The 22,088-nt window shown below is 45.9% G+C and overlaps 1 protein-coding gene across 2 annotated transcripts in view; it reads left to right on the top strand.

The window, feature by feature from the left end:
- The window catches only part of znf423 (zinc finger protein 423), a 135,351-nt gene that overhangs the window by 36,634 nt on the left and 76,629 nt on the right, over positions 1 to 22,088 (top strand). For both annotated transcript variants that reach the window (XM_005945069.2, XM_005945070.2), the window contains exon 3: positions 2,826 to 3,023. In XM_005945069.2, the coding sequence (XP_005945131.1) occupies positions 2,826 to 3,023 (198 nt within the window). The remainder of the gene's footprint in view (positions 1 to 2,825; positions 3,024 to 22,088) is intronic.

Below are 22,088 nucleotides of genomic sequence, written 5' to 3'. Positions count from 1 at the left end.
ACACACACACACACACACACACACACACACACACACACACACACACACTGGCCGAGCCAGGAGGGCTGCTCCAGAGTGGTAACGATCATAACTGAGCTTACAGCAACGCTCTCTTGAAGCCCGCCCTCATCAAATTCTCCCCGTAAGAGAAGTCCTAATCACGGGTGGGTGGGTAGCAGAGGACCACAGAGATCGGTGTGTAAACACCAGCCTCTCCTGTTGGCCCCTCTCATCCCTTTATCTTCATCACCCATCTCTCTCTTTATCTCACTGCACAGGATTTGGGGGCGAAACACTATTTAAAAAAAAAAGTACTGAAAGAGAAAATAAGGGAGTGATGAGGAGGGAGGGGTGCAAATCCATCTCTTGTCTCTGTTGCTATGACAGCAGGTTGTGTTGGCATGCAATGGAGTTGGCGCTGCCCTCACCTCTGGCATCAGGGAACCCCGGGGACTGTGTGCACATTGTATGTAGTATGTGTGTAGTTGCTTTCTGCACGTATGCATGTTCAGATAATGTACAAATAAAAAAATTGAAATGCCTTTTATAGCAGCCTGCATCGTGTTTTAATCACTTCCTACAAATTTGACAAAAACCTGGTGTGTATTTGAAAAGCTGACTGTTAACCACATATTTAAAGTACGTGTATAGACCATTTGTGTGCTTCTGGTATGTATGCATTCATGTGTGTGCGTGTGCACAATGAGGAGCGTGCACGTGCAGTTTGTCAGCCAAGGGGCTGTTTTCTCTCCCTGGCCAGACGGCGCTCTCACCACTGGACAGATGGCCAACACCCTCCCTCACTTCTTCCCTATCCCTTCATCCCTTCCTCCTTCTCTCCCTCCATCACTGTCTTCCTCTCCTGCGTCGCCCCAAACACCACATCACCTCAGTCTCTCGTTCCCCACCTCCCAGCATCCCCTCATCCCTATTTCCCATCATACCGCTGCCATCATAAATCAGAGTGCTGTGGCGGTTTTGTGCCTGATTCACTTTTCCCTCACGTTCCCTAACAGGCGTCCTCTAGCACCCAAACTTATGTTAGTTAGACCTGCAATAATATCAGCGAGGGGGAAAACGCCGTGCAAGTGTACCTGCGCGTACACGCTGATGCTGACCTGGCTACTAAGTTTTAATGGTCAGACTTTTTCTACCAGACTCGCTGAAATTAAGAGCCAGAAATAGCACCATATAACAAAGCGGCGCCTTTCTATCGCGTGTGCACGTTAAATGATGTTTCGAACTCCTCATGGATAAAACTGACTTGCAGCTTAATCGCTTTGACCTGTAGCTGCACTCTCTTAAAATTAGTCTGGTTTTCATTAGTCGTGGAGCTCACTGGTTCTCGGTTGGACAGGTTTAAAAGGTGAGATTTAACTTTTCTGAGTCCTGCGTTGATGAAGCTTCATGAACTGTGTGATATAATAATTATATGTGCGATGTTGAATTACCTTATTTTTTGTAGAATGCTTTTAATCTTTGCAGAATTGTTATCTGAAAAGTTTAAACATTGCTGTCCCCACTGCTTCTCCTTTTCTTTGCATCATCATCGTCATATTTGCTGTTGCTGATTGATGGTGTTTTATTAAGACTTTTATGTGTTAGCAGGGCTTTTCTTTTCTCTCCTCTGGTATCATCTCTGAAGCCAAGTGTCTTCAGTGTCGTCCTTTTGGATCCTCAGCGTTTATAATGTGATAATAAGGTGTGAAAATGGAGACACAATGGAGCGGTGAGGATTGGGCCTCCACAGCCTCCACTGGTCCCCTCTCACACTGCTGTGTGCTACCAGGACACACACATTCACACGCATTACGTCACATGCTAAGTGATAATCTACACGCAGTATAAAGTAATTGGCAGTGCACGGCTGGTAACTCACTTTTTACACTGGATGCAATAAATGATAACCAGTAATGACATTAACCACTTCTGTGCTGTTGTTAAGGCTACGCTGTGACATGCTGTGAGACACTTGTGGGGACGCAGATCAGGCGTTGTGGAGAAAAGGACCCAATACAGACTCTAACAAAACCTTTACAGGGGGAACTAAACTAGAAACACAGGATCAGGAGCTGGAAGATGATCCGACAGGAGACGAGGGGAGGCTGAGACAATAAATGGGGGAAGTGGAGGCACACGGGAACAGAGCTGAACTGAAGACACTAGATGACAAGAGGAAGCAAACCTGAACATGAAGCACACAGGACAGGACTACCAAAATAAAACAGGAAGTCACTAACATGGACTGAAGATGCTCAGACTAGACGCAGGAAGAGTAACAGACACGACAGAGCTGAGGCAGCGAGAGAGGCAGGAACCAGAACCAAACTGGTTTGGCTGCTCCGAGGCTTTAAGCCTTTGGCTCCGTATTAAGTCCTGTCAACGACTCTTGGAGGTGATAAAACCGACTCTATTCTTCTAACATAAAAAGCCTTTTTGGAAGTGCTTCAATATGAAATTGAATTTGACATCTCAAACTCAACAGAATAATCGAGTGTGACGGCAGGAACAAAAGAAACACAACAACACCAATTAATTATTTAAAAGGCAAGAAAACATTGAAAAGTTTGGTTCGTTCTGTGAATCACTGTGAACAAATGTCACTAATGTGCTGTACTCTAAACAAAGCTTATTGCAAATACACCTGTGAAATAGCTGCAGGTCTAAGCGAAGGGCAGAGCAGCCTAACCTAAAATGACGCAGAGTGAAAGTGGGTAAAGCAGAGGGCGGTGAATATTTCAATGGGATCATAACGAATGGCACAAAGATCCGAACTGTGATCGTTCACGGTAACAAAGACACACTTGTATTGTGTTTCTCTGCAGACGTAGCGGCATCTGAAAGAGTCGCCGACCCCAAAGAGGGGACCGGTGCTGAAGACGGAGAACCAGACGAGGACCGCGATGACCGAGATCACGACGATGACTTGGACGACGAATCCATCTTCACCTGTGACAACTGTCAACAGGACTTTGACTGTCTGGCTGAGCTCACTGAGCACAGAACCAACCACTGCCCAGCTGGTAAGACTGGTAATGTGATTGTGGTTTTTCTGTTTTAACTGGCCAGGCTCCCATCACTGTGTGATACTTTATCATAAAACAGTCAGTGATATGTCAACGATACCCGTACATGGTGCACTTAATCCTCAATATCTTGTCAATCAGGACCTAATTAAAGCTCATTTATCATATTGCATCAACATATCTACAGTTAAAAGTGCTGCGTGGTTTCCAGCAGGGAAGGTGGCGTGCTTTCAGATTAACATCAAACAGTTAAGCTGTATCATGAAGAATCACTGGACTGCCTTAGTGACATGGGTCCTGCACTGTTCTCTGAATACCTATAGCTATAGGAATCACACCTACCATAGCATGTGTCCCACAGGGATGGACACACACACACCACACACACAAAGGCCGTTATTAGTAACGGTGTAATTAATGGAGGGACTGAAAGGAACACAGCGGGGGCATCTGGTTCCTACAGATTAATCCAAACAGTCCCTGAACAAGCCGACACACAAACGCACACTTACTTCTCGCTACTGCGAGGCAGTCTCCCCTCGGTGTCTGCGGGTATGTGTGTTTACTTTTGATAGGGGGGATGAAGGAGCAGGGAGGGGGGCGGAGGGCTTTGTTTAAACGGGTAAAGATGGTGTTTCTACAGAGTGTGTAATGTAGATGGTGAGAGCCCCGCTTCATCCACCTCTTATTCACCCGCTGGTTTGACGTCCCACTAGAATTTCATGTAGTGCTTTGTCTCACATGCAGGTTATGAAGTTGTAGTAATACAAAATCAGTGTTTTACGTTTACTTTTGTTAGTGTGGCGTCATAACAAAAATGTAGAAGAACACGAGGCAAACGCACGGCAGAGGTCCCCGTCCCTCCTCCTGCTCTGTGGGGATGAGCTCAAGATGTGGAGCTCAATATGAAGGTTTTACTGTAAACGGCAGGAGATTCATCCATGCTGGTCACAGCTGACTCTGTCCGGTCTTTAAGTGATGACGTATCAATCCTGCTTCCAGGTCCAAACTGCTGTTTATTAAGGCTGTTGTGTTTTTAACATGTTTTGTGTCTTGTTCGATTTAATCTCAGGGTTCATACGCCTTTTTCAGGGTCAAATTCAAGCACTTTTTAAGCACTTTCAAGGTCGCTTTTCAAGCTTTTCCAGCTCATTCCCCCCCCCTCGCCAAAAAAAATAGACTGCATGTTTCAATTCGCATCACCTCAGTAAGACCATGTGAAAATGAAAACAAATCATCCTAGGTGAGCTTACACACCTTTTTCCCCTTTTGTTAAGAAATAGAAAAACGCACCACACAAAAATACTGCAAAAGGAAACGGTCGCCTTACATACATCGTGTATAAACTCAAAATGCACATTTCACTTAAAAATTAAGATGTGAAAATGTGAACAAATCAACTTGTTAGATATTCTTCTCCTGTTGAAAAAACACAAATGCCCCACTGATTGTGCCCCACAGGCCTCAGTGTGAGCTTGAAGACATTTATACTGTTTAAGTAGTTTAATGTGTCGGTGCTGACCACAAACACAGTTTGAATGAAAGCCGGGGAACTTTGGTAGCACAGAAACAAGTGACCATATGGATCAGTCATATTACCATTATTTCACCCAAAGGCACCAAGTTAATGCTTAAAAAAGCTGCAGCAATACACACAAATATAAACAGTACTTGGTGACAACTTTGCTTTTAGCCTGTAACCCTCTGGGGTCCAGGGTGTAACTGGCCGTTTCTGACTACTTTTGATTTGGCCTCATATTTCACCTTTAAAAACTGTTATTTTCTCATTTTGACAAACTGTGTCAGCACAATTTATCTAAATTCAGACAAAATTTAAAATACAACTAGAAAGTGATATTTTTGACTGTACAAACCACAGGCATGTTTAATGAATCATTGTCATAACTTGAAATGCAAAGAGAAATTGTACATTTTTAAAAATATGCACAAGTTTTGCAAACAACAAAGTTATTTGGTACTATTTACCTAAAAATGCAGCCAAGGCTCAGAAGTTTTTCATATAACCATTTAAAACTATGTACAGAACAATCAGGTGCTCTGCATCAAATAAGAAGACACACAAATTATTTATGCAACTCCAAAAAAATAGTTTGTGTCACTATAACACAGATGAGAACAGCACAGGGATAAACCTGCAGGTCTGACAGCAGCTGTGTCAGCGTTTACACTGCAACCTGCCTTTGGTGGCTTTAAGGCAGCAACTGTGGCGTTCACTAGTAGAACTGACACACAACACAAAACAACACACTAACTACACAAGACAGCACACTAACTTGAGACTCCAAACACGGTAAACGTCACAAATCTCTCACGTATCAAAACTCTCTCTCTCTTTCGCTCACTCCTAAAACTTCCCCCTCTTCCCAAACAACCAGATGCCACATGTTGCCATATCATTTTTTGATTGGTCAACATGGTACATTTTTCCACCAATAGGGAAGGAGTGTTTTTTCTTTTTTCACTCACAAGAAAAGCGTGTCTGCTAGCGCTCTCCTTAGAAACGCCGTTTTAACCGTTTCTTCCCGGAGTAAACGCCACTGTTTTATTGAAAACAAACAAACATCGGTTTTACGTGACCTATCAACACAATTTAAACACTGGTATATAGTATGAAGTCTGCACCTTCGACCCAAGTTGAAATGGAGACTCTGGGTCCGTCGACCCCAGAGGGTTAACCAGAAAGCCTTAAGTTGGCTAGTTATGTATCAGGCTAATGTTTAAAGCTTTCACTTGAGTAAATTAACTCATATCACTGCTAAGGAATGTTAGCTAAGTTCACAGCATATTCCATAATAGCACTGCCATACTGCATCACACTCAGTGCATTTCAATCATTTCTCCAGCGAGTTTGATAGCAAAATAATAATCATAATTAATAATAAAAAAATAGCATGTGTAACGTACACGGAAAATTATTTACTAGGACTCACCTATCATGCGACTGGAGAGCGCAAACTCCGCTCTTGTCGTTTTCCATCAAACACTCATTAAAACAGCGACCTCCAGGTATGCTAGCGCACTCATAGCCGACTGGCCGAGGGAGGGGCGGGGTCACACGTTGAAACAGACAGAGGCGCAAGGCAGCCCAGGCGGGGAAATTTTGCTTTTACATTTTGCGACTCATTTTATTTCTCTCTAAAAGGACCAAACTTCAGCCAGGAGAACAACTGAGATAATCCATCCACAATACGAGGTTAGTCATTCATATACTGCTGCATGGGCTGGGCTGTAGCTACATCCTAAGGTTTTAAAAACTGAGCTTAAATAAATGATTAGCGGTAATAAAAGCCGAGGGAGGTCAACAGTGATCACTGACTGTTTTAGGAGCTTTTTGAGATCAAATAGAAGAAAATACAAAACATTAAACATGTTAACAACACAAAAGCCATATTAAACGCAGACTACTTTAGGCCCGGAAGTAGGATTCGTCATGTCATCACTGAACAACCGGATTGCCACTGTTCATTTTAAAGCTCAGTGTTTAAACCCTTACGATGTAGCTACAGCCCAGCCCATGCAGCAGTATGTTAATGACTAACCTCGTATTGTGGATGGATTATCTCAGTTGTTCTCCTGACTGAAGTTTGGTCCGTTTACAGCATCCTGCCATGCGATTGCATTTGTCCCTAACCATCAGGAACCCTCACGTTAACTTTTATCGAGTGGAGAAAAGTTAGCGTTCATCCTACAGCTTCACTGTGTTTGTGCTAACATAGCTGTGTAGCTAGCTACCACATAGCACATCATTATATACCAGCTAGCCCAACTTCAGTAACCCTACAAACGTCACTGCTGTTTAGTTTTCTGTCTTCATTTATGCTGGAAGTGACAGCAGAGCTGTACGTTTTAATTTTTTAGAAATCTCTCAGTCAGAACATGCTATATCATGTTTAGGTGGAAGCTAGCGAGCTAACTTCCTGCTAACTTCTAACTCTGTTAAACTTCATAAATCCTGTTTTCATGGATGCCTTAATTGTTACACCTGGTAAAGCAGCAACGCTGATGATTTTATTAAGGTGAAATAATTTAGAGAGTTTGTAACTCTCAGTGATGCTGCAGTGTTCGTTTGACTTTGGGACCTGAAGCGGAGTTTGGACCCGGGAACGGCTAATGATGTCAAACTTAAAGCCCGAATTGTTTAGTTACATTAATATTACACTGACATTCACTTAAAAACTCAAAAGTTGAAGACCCCTTCCTTTACATGTCCATGTCAGTTCACAGACACACAGAGTGCACACTCAGATCATCACAGGGCCAGCAGCTCAGAGCTGCTGTCGGAGCACGGGATGTGGCCTGTGATTTCAGCAGAGGAGTCTGGGGAGGGCTACATGTTGCTGAGTGAGAAAGCTGAGGGAGGAAGGGGGGAGGGTGAGAGGTAGCGCAGTTGAAAGAAATGAAATGAAATAAAAAAACATGTTTTTCCCCGGAGAAAGAGCGGTTGAGATTGCACAGTAATCCCACGGCTCGGTGGGATGTGTGCGGGGTTTTGTGCATGTGGGTTACTCCGTGTTGGTGTGTCATCGTGTGTAAAGCTGTACATGTTTATTTGTCTTATGTGTGCGTACACGTGAGCATGCAGAAGAGAGTACGTATGAAGTTCGTGGTGGGACCACAGCTCTGTGGTTATTATTGAGGAGAAGGCTAAATGAAGAATAAAGAGTCCTTTTGAATTCTCTGGTGGAGGCTCGGGGGAGTCGAAGCATGGACTCACACACGCACACACATATGAAGCAAAGACTGCTGGGAATAAACAAACGCCACTCTGAATCTGCATGAGTGAGGTAATGTGTTCGTGCATTCTGGAGTTTGATGTAGTTTGATGTTTGTCTCTGAGCAGAAACCAAACGACTCAGATATCGGCCATCTTGGTTGAGGGTGACCGATGGGACCATCTTGCCAGGAGTAGCTAGCTATGATGCTAGCTCGCTGTTAGCTTTGAATCAGCATGGAAAAAAGTTACTGAGAGGTGACCCTATGTGACAGAAAAACGAAAAAGATCAAAACACAGAAGACTAAATCCAAAATTGGCTTTTCAGTATTAATCTCGCGTTCACCCCAAAATATTGTTGAGAAATTATGGGATACGTGACAACAGCTCCTCATTAACCCTGAACACTCTTGATAGAGGGTTTCATGTCTTGTAGGAATAAAATTTTAGCTTTAGTGGACTTTGTGCTGAAGTTCATAACCAGGAAAAGAAAAACTCAAATTTAAAGAAGATTTTTAAAAAATCAGCCATAGTCCTGCAAATTTCTCAAAGCATTTACATTCTTGGTAAAACTCTTATTACTGTATTTCCTCAAATAAAACATTTACAGAATTAAATGTTGGGTCTCCCAAAACGAACGGTCACTATAAACATTTAAAGGCCTCGCCTACACGTCATCAAATTTGACTTTTCTACCTCTGGACTCTTCGATGTTTCACAAAAAGTTGTGTTTAAAAAAACAAAAACAAAGGTTTTCTGCTCATTAACATGCAGCAGATTTTTACTCTGAAATGGTAACAGGAAGTGGTGAGTTTGCATAGTAGGGATAACGCATTAGCTTTAGCATGGCACATAACCTGAAATAAGGCCTCCCTCCATTACTACTCTGTTGTTCTTATGTGAAGTCCTTTTACCCTGTGCAATAGACGTAAATGAAAACTTAGGCCACTATTTAATGATGTCATCCTCCCACAAATCCAAACTCACTCTGTTCTGTCTGCTGCGTCTCTAAATCTCTGTCACATAATATTTAAACTTTTCAGATTTTAGTGCCAGTCTCAGTTACATTAGTTATATTTTCAGTATCAGTTACTGAGGATTATTTTGTCTACATTTGTGAGTCTTGATTTGTAGCTTGAGAGCAGTGGTTAGTTAGTCCTGAGTTCTCCCCCCACACACACACACACACACACACACACACACACACACACACACACACACACACACACACACACACACACACTGGTATCTGTAATGCTAACTATACTTTTGTTGCAAATGGGTCCCAGGTTAGCAGCTAGCTGCTGCTGTAACACTGAATGGGTCCCAGGTGCGAGAGTGAAGCACCAAGTAATTCAGTGCCACTCTAGCAGAAGGCCTATAAAGAGGCGCCATTAATTTGAGTGGAAATTGGACAAACACACACGCGCGCACACAGTGGCACAGATCAATGACACATAAATGTGTATTCACCCACTCAAACACGCACATACCCACAGACCCCACACATCTGGTCAGTGTAATGCCACATTAATGTGCATGAGCCTGATAGCTCAGCTGGTTGTGTGTGTGTGATAGAGATTACGTGCCTCGATTACAATAGTGTTGTTATTCTGTTCCACTGCAGCATTAAGCTTCTGTGACGGCTCTGCTGTTTAATTGTGAATAAGGTGTGTGTGTGTGTGTGTGTGTGTGTGTGTGTGTGTGTGTGTGTGTGTGTGTGTGTGTGTGTGTGCTTCTTCCAGCGTGCCCTGTAATCAAATGGTTAACGCACACGTAGTTGTACTGACGTCGTTAATGCTCAGTTTGTCACATTTGTGTAACACCGTTTTATTTAAGTGCACGGTGCTGCTTTATATTCTCAACTCTTCCACACGCCTTAGTGGCTCTGGGTGAGCTGACTGGCCGCGGTGTATACAGCGTGTGATATTTTTATGTGTGATGTGTGTCTGCTGCTTTTAGTGCATGCGGGTCTATATCCTGTGTGTGTGCAGTACGGTGCGAGAGGGACAGACTGAGAGCGTGAGCCGGGGGAGTGTTGATGGGTCTCGGTAGGAGTCAGAATGTGGAGCAGAGGCTCCCCGAGGAGAAGAGGAGCAGAAAAAAAGCCTCCTACAGATCAAATGGAGAACATTCTGTGGCCTTCCTCTGCCACATGAACACACAGACACAAGCAGACACCCACATCCTATTAAGGAAACCCAAAAGCTGTCTCGCAGGCCGCAGCATTCCAGGATCAGTCAGTGTGATGTGTTTAGAGATTCAAATGGCTACGAAGGCCACTGTCTGTTACGATACATGGCACACACACACACAGATCTGCGCGTACACTCACCCACAGTCAACAACGTCCACACTCATGCTAGGTGTGAGTGAGAAGTGCAAGAGGGCGAGAGATTGTTAAAGATGCCAGTAAAAAGCACTTGAGGGAGGAAGTGTTGGGAAGGTAGGCTCCAAGTCAACGAGGGAGCTGTCAGTCAAGGCGGGGGGTGGAAACTGCCGTTGTCAGTGACAAATAGCAAGTCATTAACCCAGCGAGTGGCTGGGTGAGACGGTGTGGGTGGAAAATGGTGAATGTGTGCGTCCGTGCAGGAAGAGAGCGGGATACTGCGCATATTCGTTCTGAAGGTATTTGTGAGGTCTGTGGTAATTGAGCGCATACAGCTGCACTCTGGTCTATTCTTTTTCCTCTCTCAGCGGGAGAGAGCACAGATTTCCAGGGAGCCTGTCTAGCTGGGAGGGAGCAGGAGATAAAGAAGGAAATAAGGGAGGAAAAGAAGAGAATTGGGAAGGAGTCGCGGGGGACCGAATGAAGACAGGTGAAGAGGAGGGTGGAGAGTGGAGGCCAAACTCGGTGGAGGGGTAAGGGAAGAAGAGGAGAAGCACAAGGAGCAGGGGGGAGAGCGTGTCTGTTGGCGCGTGGGCCCTTGGGTGGCTGGTTTGCCTCCCGCGGGACGTCTTCCCACAACTAAGCTCTCACCGTCTGTCGCCACCCGCTGTCACAAACGCACACGCAGAGGCGCACACGCACCTCGCCGCGTCTGTCGTCGGGATAGCAGCTGAGACCTGCGAGGCCGAGGCTCTTATTAAAACCACCGATCACAGATAGGAGGGGTGTAAGGTAAAATTACAGACCGGCGCTCGCTGGGACGACACTTCCTGTCCAGTAGCTGCTGTTGGCTGACAAAACAAATAAAAATAATGTGCTTTTCCCCTTTTTCTCGCCTCCTGTCTTTTACTCGTCCCTCCCGTTCTTCGCCATGTGCCCCCCTTCTCTCTTTCTGCCCCACTGCCCCCTTCTTCCCTCCCTCCTTTCCTTCCCTCTGTGTGTCTGTACCCGGGGGTGGCCCGAAGATTCCTGTGCTAAGCCCTTGGCATACATACAAGTGCACAGCGCACACACAGACACAGCTGGCTGCCGCTCAGGTTTTCCAGGGAGAGAGCAGGAGCCCGGCACCAGAGGAGAGGGGGATGGAGGGAGGAGAGCGGCAGAAGCAGAAAGGGGGGAGGTGTGAGGGGCTGCAACATGCAGAGAGGGAGAGGGAGGGATAGCAGGGAGGGGGTGAGACGGAGAAGGGTTGTTGTGAAGTCATTTTTCATCACAGGGTTCATTTTTCACCGCAGAGTTCTCCCACTCTCTACATCGCTCTATTTCTCTTTATCTGTCCTCTCCTCCTCCCGTTCCCCTCCCTTGATCCCACTTTGTCTCTCTTTATCTTCCCTTTTTCCGCTTTTTCCCTCACCTCTCTCCCTCGCTCTCTCCCTCTTGCCTAAACTCTTTGCGTCCTCTCTCTGCCTCCGTCTCTCTCTCTTTCAGCCTACTTTCTCCTTTATGAAATATGGATGGGAGCAGTTTTGGGCGCGCTGAGAGGTTTGCAGTCGGAGGGAGGGAGGGAGGGATGGAACTTGGGAACTGGCAAGGGAAGGAGGGAGGGAGGGAGAGAGGGATGGAGCTCGTGTCTCAGCAGACATGCCTTGTGCATGCACCTAAACACCTCACTGAGCAATCTGTCAACATGTCAGCAACACATGTTTGGTAAAAAAGAGAGAGAGCGGTTGGAAGGAGAGAGGAGAAGAAGAAAAAATCTCTCCCCCTCCAGTGGGAGTAATGGCTCCCACCAGGGCTCTGGAAATGCTTTGAATTCAGCAGATTTCTATTGCGGGGTCCTCCCCCGGGGGCGTCTTTTTACAATGCCTGCATCTCAGAAATTTGAGCCCGAGGACCCCTGGGGGCTTCCTTTCATAATGCCTGAAAATGTAGGGTTATATTGTGTGCTCTTCCCCATGGGGCTTTTATTAATACCTGTATTCACTGCCACTGGAAATTACACAGGCGGCGCTGCAGGGGCCCTCGCTCGCTCCAGGAAGGGAGAAAGACTCTGCGGGGACGTTTTCTCTCTTCCCCTCTCTCTTTTCTTCCCTTCGTTTCCCCCCTTTCCCCCCTCTTCCTCCTCCCCCTCCCTCTCCTCCTACTTTGACTCTCTTCCCTTTTTTCTTACTTAATGCAAGAGTGAAAAAGAAGAATTTGCCAAAGGACACGAGAAAGTGTGTTGTGTGTGTGTTGGCACCAGCTCACCCTCTTGTATTCAGCCCTACTTTGCTCCGAGGAAAAGAAACACTCGATTAAAAATGTAACTTCCTTCTTCTTCCCCTCTTCTGTCTCTCTCATCTCTCCTCTCTGTCTGTCCTTGTGTGACTGTCTGTAGATCTTGCAGAGAGTAAATATTTGTGTGTGTGTGTAAAATGGAAATGCTTAAATCCATAGTCCAGCGCGTCTGATTTTGCATGGAAATCGAGACGAGCGCTTCTGTCTCCGAACGTTCATTAGAATTCTTCAGCCAAAGGCTTTGCAGCTTCTCTCTGAGTGTCTCTGTGCGTTTATTGATCAAATATTTACACAGCAACATTATAGAAATATACATTTACATATCTCTGAATAAATAACGTCTGTTGGCTCTCCGCAGTCGAGGCAGTTTAGCTTTCCCCGTGTCTTTTTCATTCTCGAGCGTCTGCTAACCCTGCCCTAACCCCTTTAAACAGGAGTGTTGGACTCGTGCTGTCGCACAAAGATGTACTGCGGAGCTAAGTCGTACGTCAGATGCTCTTAACTCACAGAGATGCTGCTGTCCTGAGTATGACTCTCAGATCTTTGTTACAAGACAAACTTGAAAGCAAGGCAGTGATTGGCTGTCACTCCCACGGGAAAGGCCCACAGGTAGATGCTACGGTTGGTGTGGGTGTGACTTTTGGAGGTAACTGTTGCAGCAGTATGTTAAACTGTGTAACTGGACCCCCCATTGGAGACAGCAGGCTCAGTTGAAACATTCGCACCACTACTTGAGCTGGCTTACGTTCGTTCCTTTCTTGGTGGCTAATGATATCTCCACACGCTGCTGTGGATATGAACCAGGCAGTAAATATATGAGGCTGCTCCCTCGTTCACACAGCAGGAACTCTGCATGTTTGATTTGGCAGATTTTCCTGACGTGACCCCTGAGGGATCGGTGAATGTGTAACCCAAAATTAGACATAACACAAAACAACTCACCCAGAAATACTAACCCGGTGCATTATGGAGCTGGTTCCCCTTTGTGATGGCGCTGCTACACAAAATTGCATGAAATCAATGTTTCGTTGGCCAAACTTTGACTGTTTCCACGTTCTCAGTGTGGAGGTGAGACAAAAACACGAGTGTGTGATTGATTTTATTTTTCCTCTGGAGCACAGCTGAGGGTTTAGAAGCGCGTTGTGTGTTTGTTTGTGTGTAATCATGTTTTGGTTTGGAAAGCAGGTACCTGACATGATCCACGCATGTGTTTACTGTGTGGCAGTATCTCCATGTTTTCATGTGTGGATGTTAGGATAGAGTTGTCACGGGGCTGTGTGTGAGGGGGATGTCGGGATAATGAGGAACAGGCCGTTCCACTGGATCCAGGACCCCCCCTCCTGCTGACACCTGGAACCTTTTTCCTCGGCTCCCTCGCTGCTGCTTCTTTCTCTCTTCCCAAGAGCCCACAGCTCCCGTCACTCTCCCCACTTTTGCTTTTTTCCCTTTATTTGACCATTTTGTTCTGTGTCTCCTCTCCTCTCTCCTGTCCTCAGTCTTTCTTAGAGCACACAGACCGCAGTGTCTCGCTGCTTTCCTTCCTTCCTTCCTCCCTCCCTCCCTCCCTCCCTACTTGCCGTCCCTCCCTGCTGAGTTCTCAAACTCTAAACTGACCACATCCCTTCCTTTCACCCTGTCTCCCTTCCCCCCACAAGCCTCCTCCATTCTCTCCCCATCATCCCTGTTCCCCGTGGAGCTGGCCCCAATGCTCTGATCCCTTCCTCCATGCCCCCAACCTCCCCACTGTGCCCTCCCAACACACACACGCACAGACTCGCGCACACACACATCCACCCTGTGGTGACTGGCCCCACAGCAGCCCCTGTCTCCCTCCCTCCCTCTGTTTTTCCACTCTTTCTTTCACTTTTTCCCCACCTCTGTCTCCCACACCCTGTTTGATGCTTTACATTTGTTATGCACTTCACTGAAGCTGTTTTTCTTCACTTGGTACTTTGAAGGCAGGAGTTCACTGCATTGTTCAAGTCCTCATTCAGGTTTCACACCTATGTGTGCACTTCAGCGGTAATCGAAGCTTTTTACTCTTTCTAAATGAGGGCAGGGTTTTATTGGTGGCTTTTGAATGATGGCTTTACAGATTGTTTAATTTTTTTTTGAATGTGCAGCTGAAAAAACCCTTGTGTAACCTTAAGCCCCGCCCTCTGTCAGAATGACGTGTTGTTTTTATTGTAAGTGGTTCCAGTCATTTAGAGTTTCCATAAATACACATGCTCCCTTCTTGATTAGACCAGCATCCTGGGGCACCTGTGTGTCGTCCGACACTGGACCACCGTCCGTACCGACCCCCGTCTTTGGATCATTTACATTTGTGGCTAAATTTTCACACATTTACATGTAAACTGGAACCTGACTGAGACCACGTCCACACTAATGCGTTTTCGCGCCGTTTTGGCGTCACGTCCACACTGAGACGTGTTCTCTCCGAGGGAAAACGCAGCATTTTGGAAACGCTCTCGAAAACGAATACATTTGAAGACGGTGCTTTCGCGTCGCAGTGTGGACAGCGAAAACGATGACGCATGTTAGTCATGTGATGCAGTCATGTGACCAATTAAACTAAGATAGTGGAGGGCATTATACAGCAGTTGTTTTGTTTGAGTTGAATATCAGTCTGCACGCGCTCCAGAGAGCTTTTCTTCAAATTCTTTAACTCTCACTCGCTTTTGCAACTTTGTACTTTTGTGTTACTCGCAGCAACGACTCCACCTCATTGTGAGTCCATTTAACAAACTCGGTGCTTTTCCTCGACATTCTGCCGCGACGTTTCAAAGAGCCGGAAAGTAAATAAGCGGCAGACAGAAATGAGGCAGGTAGAATCTTCTTGTGTTTCACACATGCACAGCACTGGAACGTCAGCGTTTTCGGCCTTTTCAATGTGGACGCAGAACTCTGTGAAAACAACAGCCTGAATGACAGAGGCAAACAACAACAGTTTGAGTCACCTGTGGTGAGTTTGGTGGCTTTGTTAAGGACAGGTGTCACCTGAGGGACAGTGCTGTGATACTTACAGTTAGTAACAGTTGTAAAAAGAGCTTACTGTGGCTAATGAGCTAATGGTTTCCATTAACACCACTCTCTAATATTTTTCTTTAACTGGAGATTCGTAGTGATTGCAGGTGTGCTTTGCTGTTGAACTTGGGTTATTTGTACCCGTTGGTCTTATTGTGGACCGAAAAACACCAAATCTGTGCATCTCTGATTCTTTTTCCAGATAGGAAAAACTGCAGACGTGGTCAATAGCCTGACGTGGTCCCACGTCACTTAGACGCAGCGGACCTTCGGCCTCTACCTGCACTTCTCCTTCCTTACCTGGAATACCCGACTCTAAGCTTTTAGAAAGGTTTACGCAGCCTGCACTGTGACAGCTTACTCAGTATATTACAAAAATGGCCTATTTACACTTTATCTCTTTTTCTGTTGTTATAATGAATTACTTCAGCCTTGCCCTCGTGTTTCTTACCTTGATCTAACACTATGCAGGAAATCTGAACACATAGTATGCTAAGTTTAATACAAAGGTGCACCCAGGTGTGCAGGCACACACACACATGCAGAGTTTCAGTCACAGACAGTGGTGGCAAAGGGCAGTGTACCACAGGGAGAGGGCCCATAATAGTTTTAACCCAGTGCTCAGGTGTGACTCGCCTTTGTCCAGCCAAATGTCAGAGAAAAGCAAAACTCCGGGGAGAGGGCTGGGGCTGTAGGATGGGGGTGTAGCAGAGTGCAGAGGAGCCTGAGAGAATGGACGCGCAGAGAAAGGAGCGAGCACGGACGCGTCTTATACGGAGCTAAAGATTTCACTAACAGAGCGGTCAGGCGGAGTCTGTTTGTCTCCTCAAACCAACCGATTGTTGTGTCCACCGAGCGAGCTGCTGTTTCTGCCAGGCTTTCCGTCTGGGCCCCCGGTTATGTGGGGGCTGGGAGCCATGCTCTACTCTCTCCACGCCTCAAGGCCTCCCTGGGGGGGGAGGACCAACTCTGCCAACCTCGCGCTCCGTTTCCCCCACCCCAACACTGAGCACACAGACGCTGACGTCAGCTGCTCTGGGCCTTCTCCCCTGGGTGCTACCAGAACCCTTTGTTTCCCTCCCTCCTCTCCATCTTTCCTTCCACCCCTCCTCACTTCTCTCCCTGTCCTTTGTCCCTAGAAATAGCTGTCCTGCTTAGTGCCTGATTGGAATTCACTTCACTTTGAGAAGTCACAGGGAGAGCCATTGTCAAGTGTGTGTTTGTGTGTGTGTACTCATGGCGATCATGAGGGCATGCATATTTCTTGTACATGTTTTGTGCGGCTTGTGCAGGCAAGCGATTTGTTGCTGTGTGTCAGCAAGGAAATGAGCTGCACCTGCAGTGAAAGGTGTTTGTAAAGGAAAGAGTTTATATCTCCAAATCGAAGCGTTTCGTTAATTCTCAGTGAAGGAGCTGCCTCGTTATCACGACCGCCGGTTTAGACAGAAACGTAAAGAACAATCTGGTGTTTTGATACTTGCAGGCTCTTGACGGTTGCACGCCTTCAGGTTTGTCTCTGCGTGTGGTTGTTGCAGGTTCATTCATGGTTATTTGGCATTTCAAATAAACCAGTTTCCAGATGCAGCTGATTATTAAAATGTCTAATTGTGTAACCCTTTTACTGGTAGCTTTAATGAACTCAGTGAAAGACATCATGGTTCGATGTGACACACACACGTTTCTCTAATACCTTCTCCACAGTGATGTGCTTTAACAGTTGTAAGGCAGCATGTTGTGTGCAGGCTTTCCTTGCGTGTGTGTTTGTGTGTTCATGCGTGCTTCTGCTCCCAGCATGGATTCTGGAATTGGGGTTAAGGAACAAGAGAATTCCTCCTTCGTATTCCCTCTTTCCTCTCCCCTCGTCTCCAGCTCTGCTTCCATCTTTGTCTCTACCTCAACCCTGCAAGTGGGATGTCTTAAAATATTAACCAATCTGCTCTTCATTTCTCAAATATGGTAGAAAACACACTGCTAAATAAGTCAGGAGACAGGCCTGCCGGGAAGCGCAGAAGAAGGGGGCACTCGACTAAACAACAAAACAACACAAACAACAACAAGGAAAGATGGAGGCAGAAAGAGGGGGAAGGAGAGGGGAAACTCTTACACTGGATTAGCCAGTTGCTGTGGTTATTGCCTCTGTCGATCTTTCTTTTTCTCGGGCGGGCGCTCGACTTTTTTCGACTCTAATGAGACCAGCTTGATTGGAGCATTACTCTGCACTCCAGCGGCTCAGTGGCTGACCGAGGCCTTCCTGTGCTGCTGGCCAGGGGCCGGAGGGAGCGCCCGGCGTGAGTAAGATGCACCGTTACGTGGGCCCGCTTCCATCCTGTGTTCCCCGCTCCTGTTTCCTGGGATTGTGTTGAGGCTAGGGCTGATTTTGAAGGGGGATATGGGGGAACGGGTGGTGGATATTTCTCCCCCTTGTAGGCTGCCAAGCCGTGCGGTCTGCGAACGAGCAGATAAAATTGTGTGTGTGTGCGAATGTGAGTCAAAAACTGCTAAGGCTTGTGTACAGAGATTTGTATGCGCCCGTGTTTTGAGCGTATGTGGGTATTTGGTGTGCGTATTGGGGAGTTTGTCCTCGGAGAATAGTGTGTGCGGTGGTGGTGGTGGGGTGTAGTGACAGCTGCAGAGGGGGGCCGGGGGGGCTTACTGCTTGCTGGCTGATAAGGGGGGCTTCACATCAGAGACATGACGAGAAGACTAATAATTCTGCAGCACAACACGCACAGACACACACACCAACACACCCAGGCTCATAGAAGAGAAGCAGTGTGAGGGAAAAGTTAAGGAAAGCTAGATAGTGCTGTGGGAGTGTGTGTGTGTGTGTGTGTGTGTGTGTGTGTGTGTGTGTGTGTGTGTGTGTGTGTGTGTGGATTAACACTGCTGCCTGACAGAATAGGAATCGGAAAGATTTGGATGTTTAAAGGTGCTTTTAAACATCACATTGACTCTTAGGTGTGGGACACGATGCAGGAGTGTACTGCAGCACTTGTGAAACACCGTCACAGTCACTTATTCCAACATCTGCAGGTGGGACTTATTTAAAAGAGAGAGAGGTGCAAACTGAGAGGAAATTAATCAAATTAACTGACGATTTGACCCGTTTTTGGGGTGTTTTTGTTACACTGATATAAACATAGAGATAATCCTTGTTGTGCATTTTCACTCCTATTAAAGAACAGATATTCCTCCTGATTTTTGGGAAAAGGGACTGGTTGGTGTAGCGTGCCTTTGCTTTATACAACATGTGTCATTCACGCTTCATCAGAGGGTAGCTGGGTCTGCAGACTGGGATCGAACCACAAACCTTCCAGTTAGCAGGTGACCTCGTGAGCTACAGCCTTAAGATTACAAACAGGCATGTCCCGCTTTTGTTCACTTTACATGATACTAGTTGTTCTGTGTGGTAATGCTATGTAAGCTTTGTATACAACACTTTTGTGGAATTACAGCCTGACCTCACTTCACACTGTAATACAGGTTTTTATGCTGAATTCCAGTCTCTAGTTGTCATGTCTACTGAGATATTATGACATGAATATGTGGAGATTTAGCTGCGTATAATCATAAGCACAGGTGTAATACTGTACAACATCAGAGCCACGACGTGCAGCACAAGCTGCAGTAAGAAGCGATGCTAAATATATTCACAACAGCTGTCTGGCCTTTTGAAAGAGTGTACAGTTCTCAGCAGGTTCAGAATGAATCCACCCTGCTAGTGCTGGGCGACATGACGATATATATCGTGTGAACGATAGAAAAGTGTCTATTGTGCCATTTGTCTTCTATCGTTTCTAACCTAATTTTATAAATTGTTACATAAAATATATCATTAACCCTTTAAGATAACCTTTATTAGTCCCACACGTGGGAAATTTGTTTTGTAAAGCCGGTCGGAGTGGGCACGCTCCATTTTGTGTGACTATTTTAAAATCTCTGTAGAACTGGAACCGTGTAAGCTAGCGCAATAATTTTTTAAGCATGTGAAACCGGAGGAGTTGTACTTACATCTTATGCCATCAGCTTGCCCTCGGTCACGGTTTCCTTCCACATACAGCTTTGCAAAAACTGCATAAAAAGCACTTGCAGCAACAAAAACACAATATTCCAGAAACACGCTTTGCCGATCCGATCAGCTGTTCGTAACACTTCCTACATTGGAATAGACGCCAGCGCGAACGATCGCATGTCCGCCACTACCTGCCGGAAACCGGAAGTGGCGTTGTGGACGTTCTGTCTGCTGCTTATTTATTTTCCAACTCTATGAAACGTCTTTGAGTTTGCGAGGACAGCTCTCACGGCGGCCGGTAGTTGGCGGAGGAAGAGGTGGGCGAAGAGGAATCCCCCGTCATCTGGCCCGAGCAACAATAGCATGTTCTCCATGAGCTCGAGCGCGGTACCGCCACCCAAGCCTGACAGGTTGAGGAGCTTTTCGGCTCGTTCAGCGTCGGAGAGGGCGTAGCGCCGAAGAAGCAGCTCTTTAAGGGCGGCGTATTTTGTGCAACTTTTTTGTATTTACAGTTTTGAGGGATAAACCTCTTAAATTTCTCTAACTAGAAATATATGTAAAAACAATTTTCAATTTTTTGTAGTTTATTGCACTTTTTTGCAATTTATGTAATTACTTCGGACTTAATGCAGACATATTATTAAAATTTGGGCTATAACAGTTGCATTGATATATAGCAACTTGAAATGCTCACACAAATGGCACTACAGCATGTAAAAATATAATCTGGCAGACTTGGTTCTATGGTAGGTCTTAAAGGGTTAAATAGCCTGTGGCAAATGTATTAGTGTTGTCTTCTCACTATACATACTCTTAACTTTATGCAAGAGAAACTAAAAAAAAGATATTTTTGGCAAAGAAACTCCGTCTTGTGGTTTTGCGACATGGTGCTGCTTTACGTGCACCTGGATTTGCGATATGCTTTACGGTAACTCAAAACGATGGACGTGCGACAGGTTGCAGTTTCATGCCCGGACATGCAACAGGCAGAGACAGGCAGCCCAAGAAGAAGCACTTTTACCAAAAGAGGGGGTACGTCTGTGATTTGGTTACATTTTAGGTTCAACAGCACCAACACGGAGCAGAAGACGCCCATTTGCAAGCTATGCTCTAAAACTATTCCAGCACCCGATGGCAACACAACAAATCTCTTCTATCACCTACAGAAGGTCCAGGAAAAAGAATACTCAAGAATCCAGAAAATTTGAGCTAAACCAAGTTGTGGAACGACGGGAGCAAGTTGGGAAAGAAAAACTATACCAGCTGAAGATACAGCAGCCTTTCACACGAGGCCCTTATGAGAAAACGTCCCAGCGCCATAAACAAATCACAGGCGCCGTCTCGCGTTGCATTTGTAAAGGCATGGCCCTGTTTATGTAGTTGAGAAGGACAGCTTTCGTGACCTCGTCAAAGTCCTTGATCCAAGGTACATTATGCCCGGTCGTAAGCACTTCAGTAAAGTTGAGTTGCCTCGCTTATACGACGCATGGCGGGCCAAAGTAGAGCAGGATGTTTGCAGTGTCGTGCATTAAGCCTTGGCTGCTGAGCTGTGGACGAGCAGAGATACGCAGCCCTACATGAGCGTAACCATCCGCTTCATTAACGAAGACGCTGCGCTCGCTGTTTACAGACTGCGGACTTTCCAGATGACTGCAGGTCAGGTGGTATATCGTGATATATATCGTTATCGTGATATAAAATAATTCATATCATGATAAATATTTTTCCCATATCGCCCAGCACTACACCCTTCTTTTGTTTCCAGTAACTGTAATTATGTGACTGATTATATGGCTGTAATAATCACACGTCCTTGGGATTTCTTTGATTTTTCTATGTGCTAAATCATGCTGAAAACAGCTGATCAGAGCTGATTTACACACTGCAGTTTTAGCTGTGTGCCACCGTGTACCAGTACTGCTCCGAGTACCGCTCTGTTACTCACTTTTGCATCTCACATACTCAGTTTTTCCCATTAAATCTGTTCCATTAGTGAAATATGTGTTTTTTCTCTCTTCTTTTTTGACGTAATAAAAGCCCCACCAGCCCTTAATTATGCATATTTTAGTAATACAATCCAAGTTAACGGTTCAAACATTAGTACATAATAAAACTCCCGAGGCTTTGCTTTTAATTTAATTCGTTCGTTTAAATTAATTTTTGGGGCATGCTTGTGCTTTTAGCTTGCTGCTCTGCAGAGGGGAGGGGGTGGAAACGAGAGAGAGTGAGAGAAAGGAGTGAGAGGGGGCGAGAACGTCGACATCAGGGTTTGCTCAGGGAGATCAATCTGTTACAGGTGTTTGTGCTGGATGGAGGCGCTGGCTGATGCATGATGGGAAAGGAGTTTACTAACCAACTGAACGCAGATGAAATTTTATCAGCTGTGTTTAAATGTTTGCATCGAACAAAACAACCGTCACAGAAATGAAGGAATGCCGAGTGACAGCGAGAAAGGACGGGCTGGTTGTGAGGAGCTGGAGACGAATCACGGAGGAGCGGGAGGAATACAGGGGCTGGGATAGAGGTGGGCATACAAGGGGCCCCCTCGAAAGGCATGAGAGCACAATGAAGCCCAGTCAGTCAAAGGGCCAGTTCCATTTCTCTGCTCTCACCACTCTATTAGACTGTGTGTGTGTGTGTGTGTGTGTGTGTGTGTGTGTGTGTGTGTGTGTGTGTGTGTGTGTG

This window comes from Haplochromis burtoni, unplaced genomic scaffold (genome assembly GCF_018398535.1).
Source record: "Haplochromis burtoni strain Fernald_Lab_line unplaced genomic scaffold, NCSU_Asbu1 Contig_433, whole genome shotgun sequence".
NCBI classification, from domain to species: domain Eukaryota; kingdom Metazoa; phylum Chordata; class Actinopteri; order Cichliformes; family Cichlidae; genus Haplochromis; species Haplochromis burtoni.
This window is presented reverse-complemented; position numbering and strand designations above follow the sequence as displayed.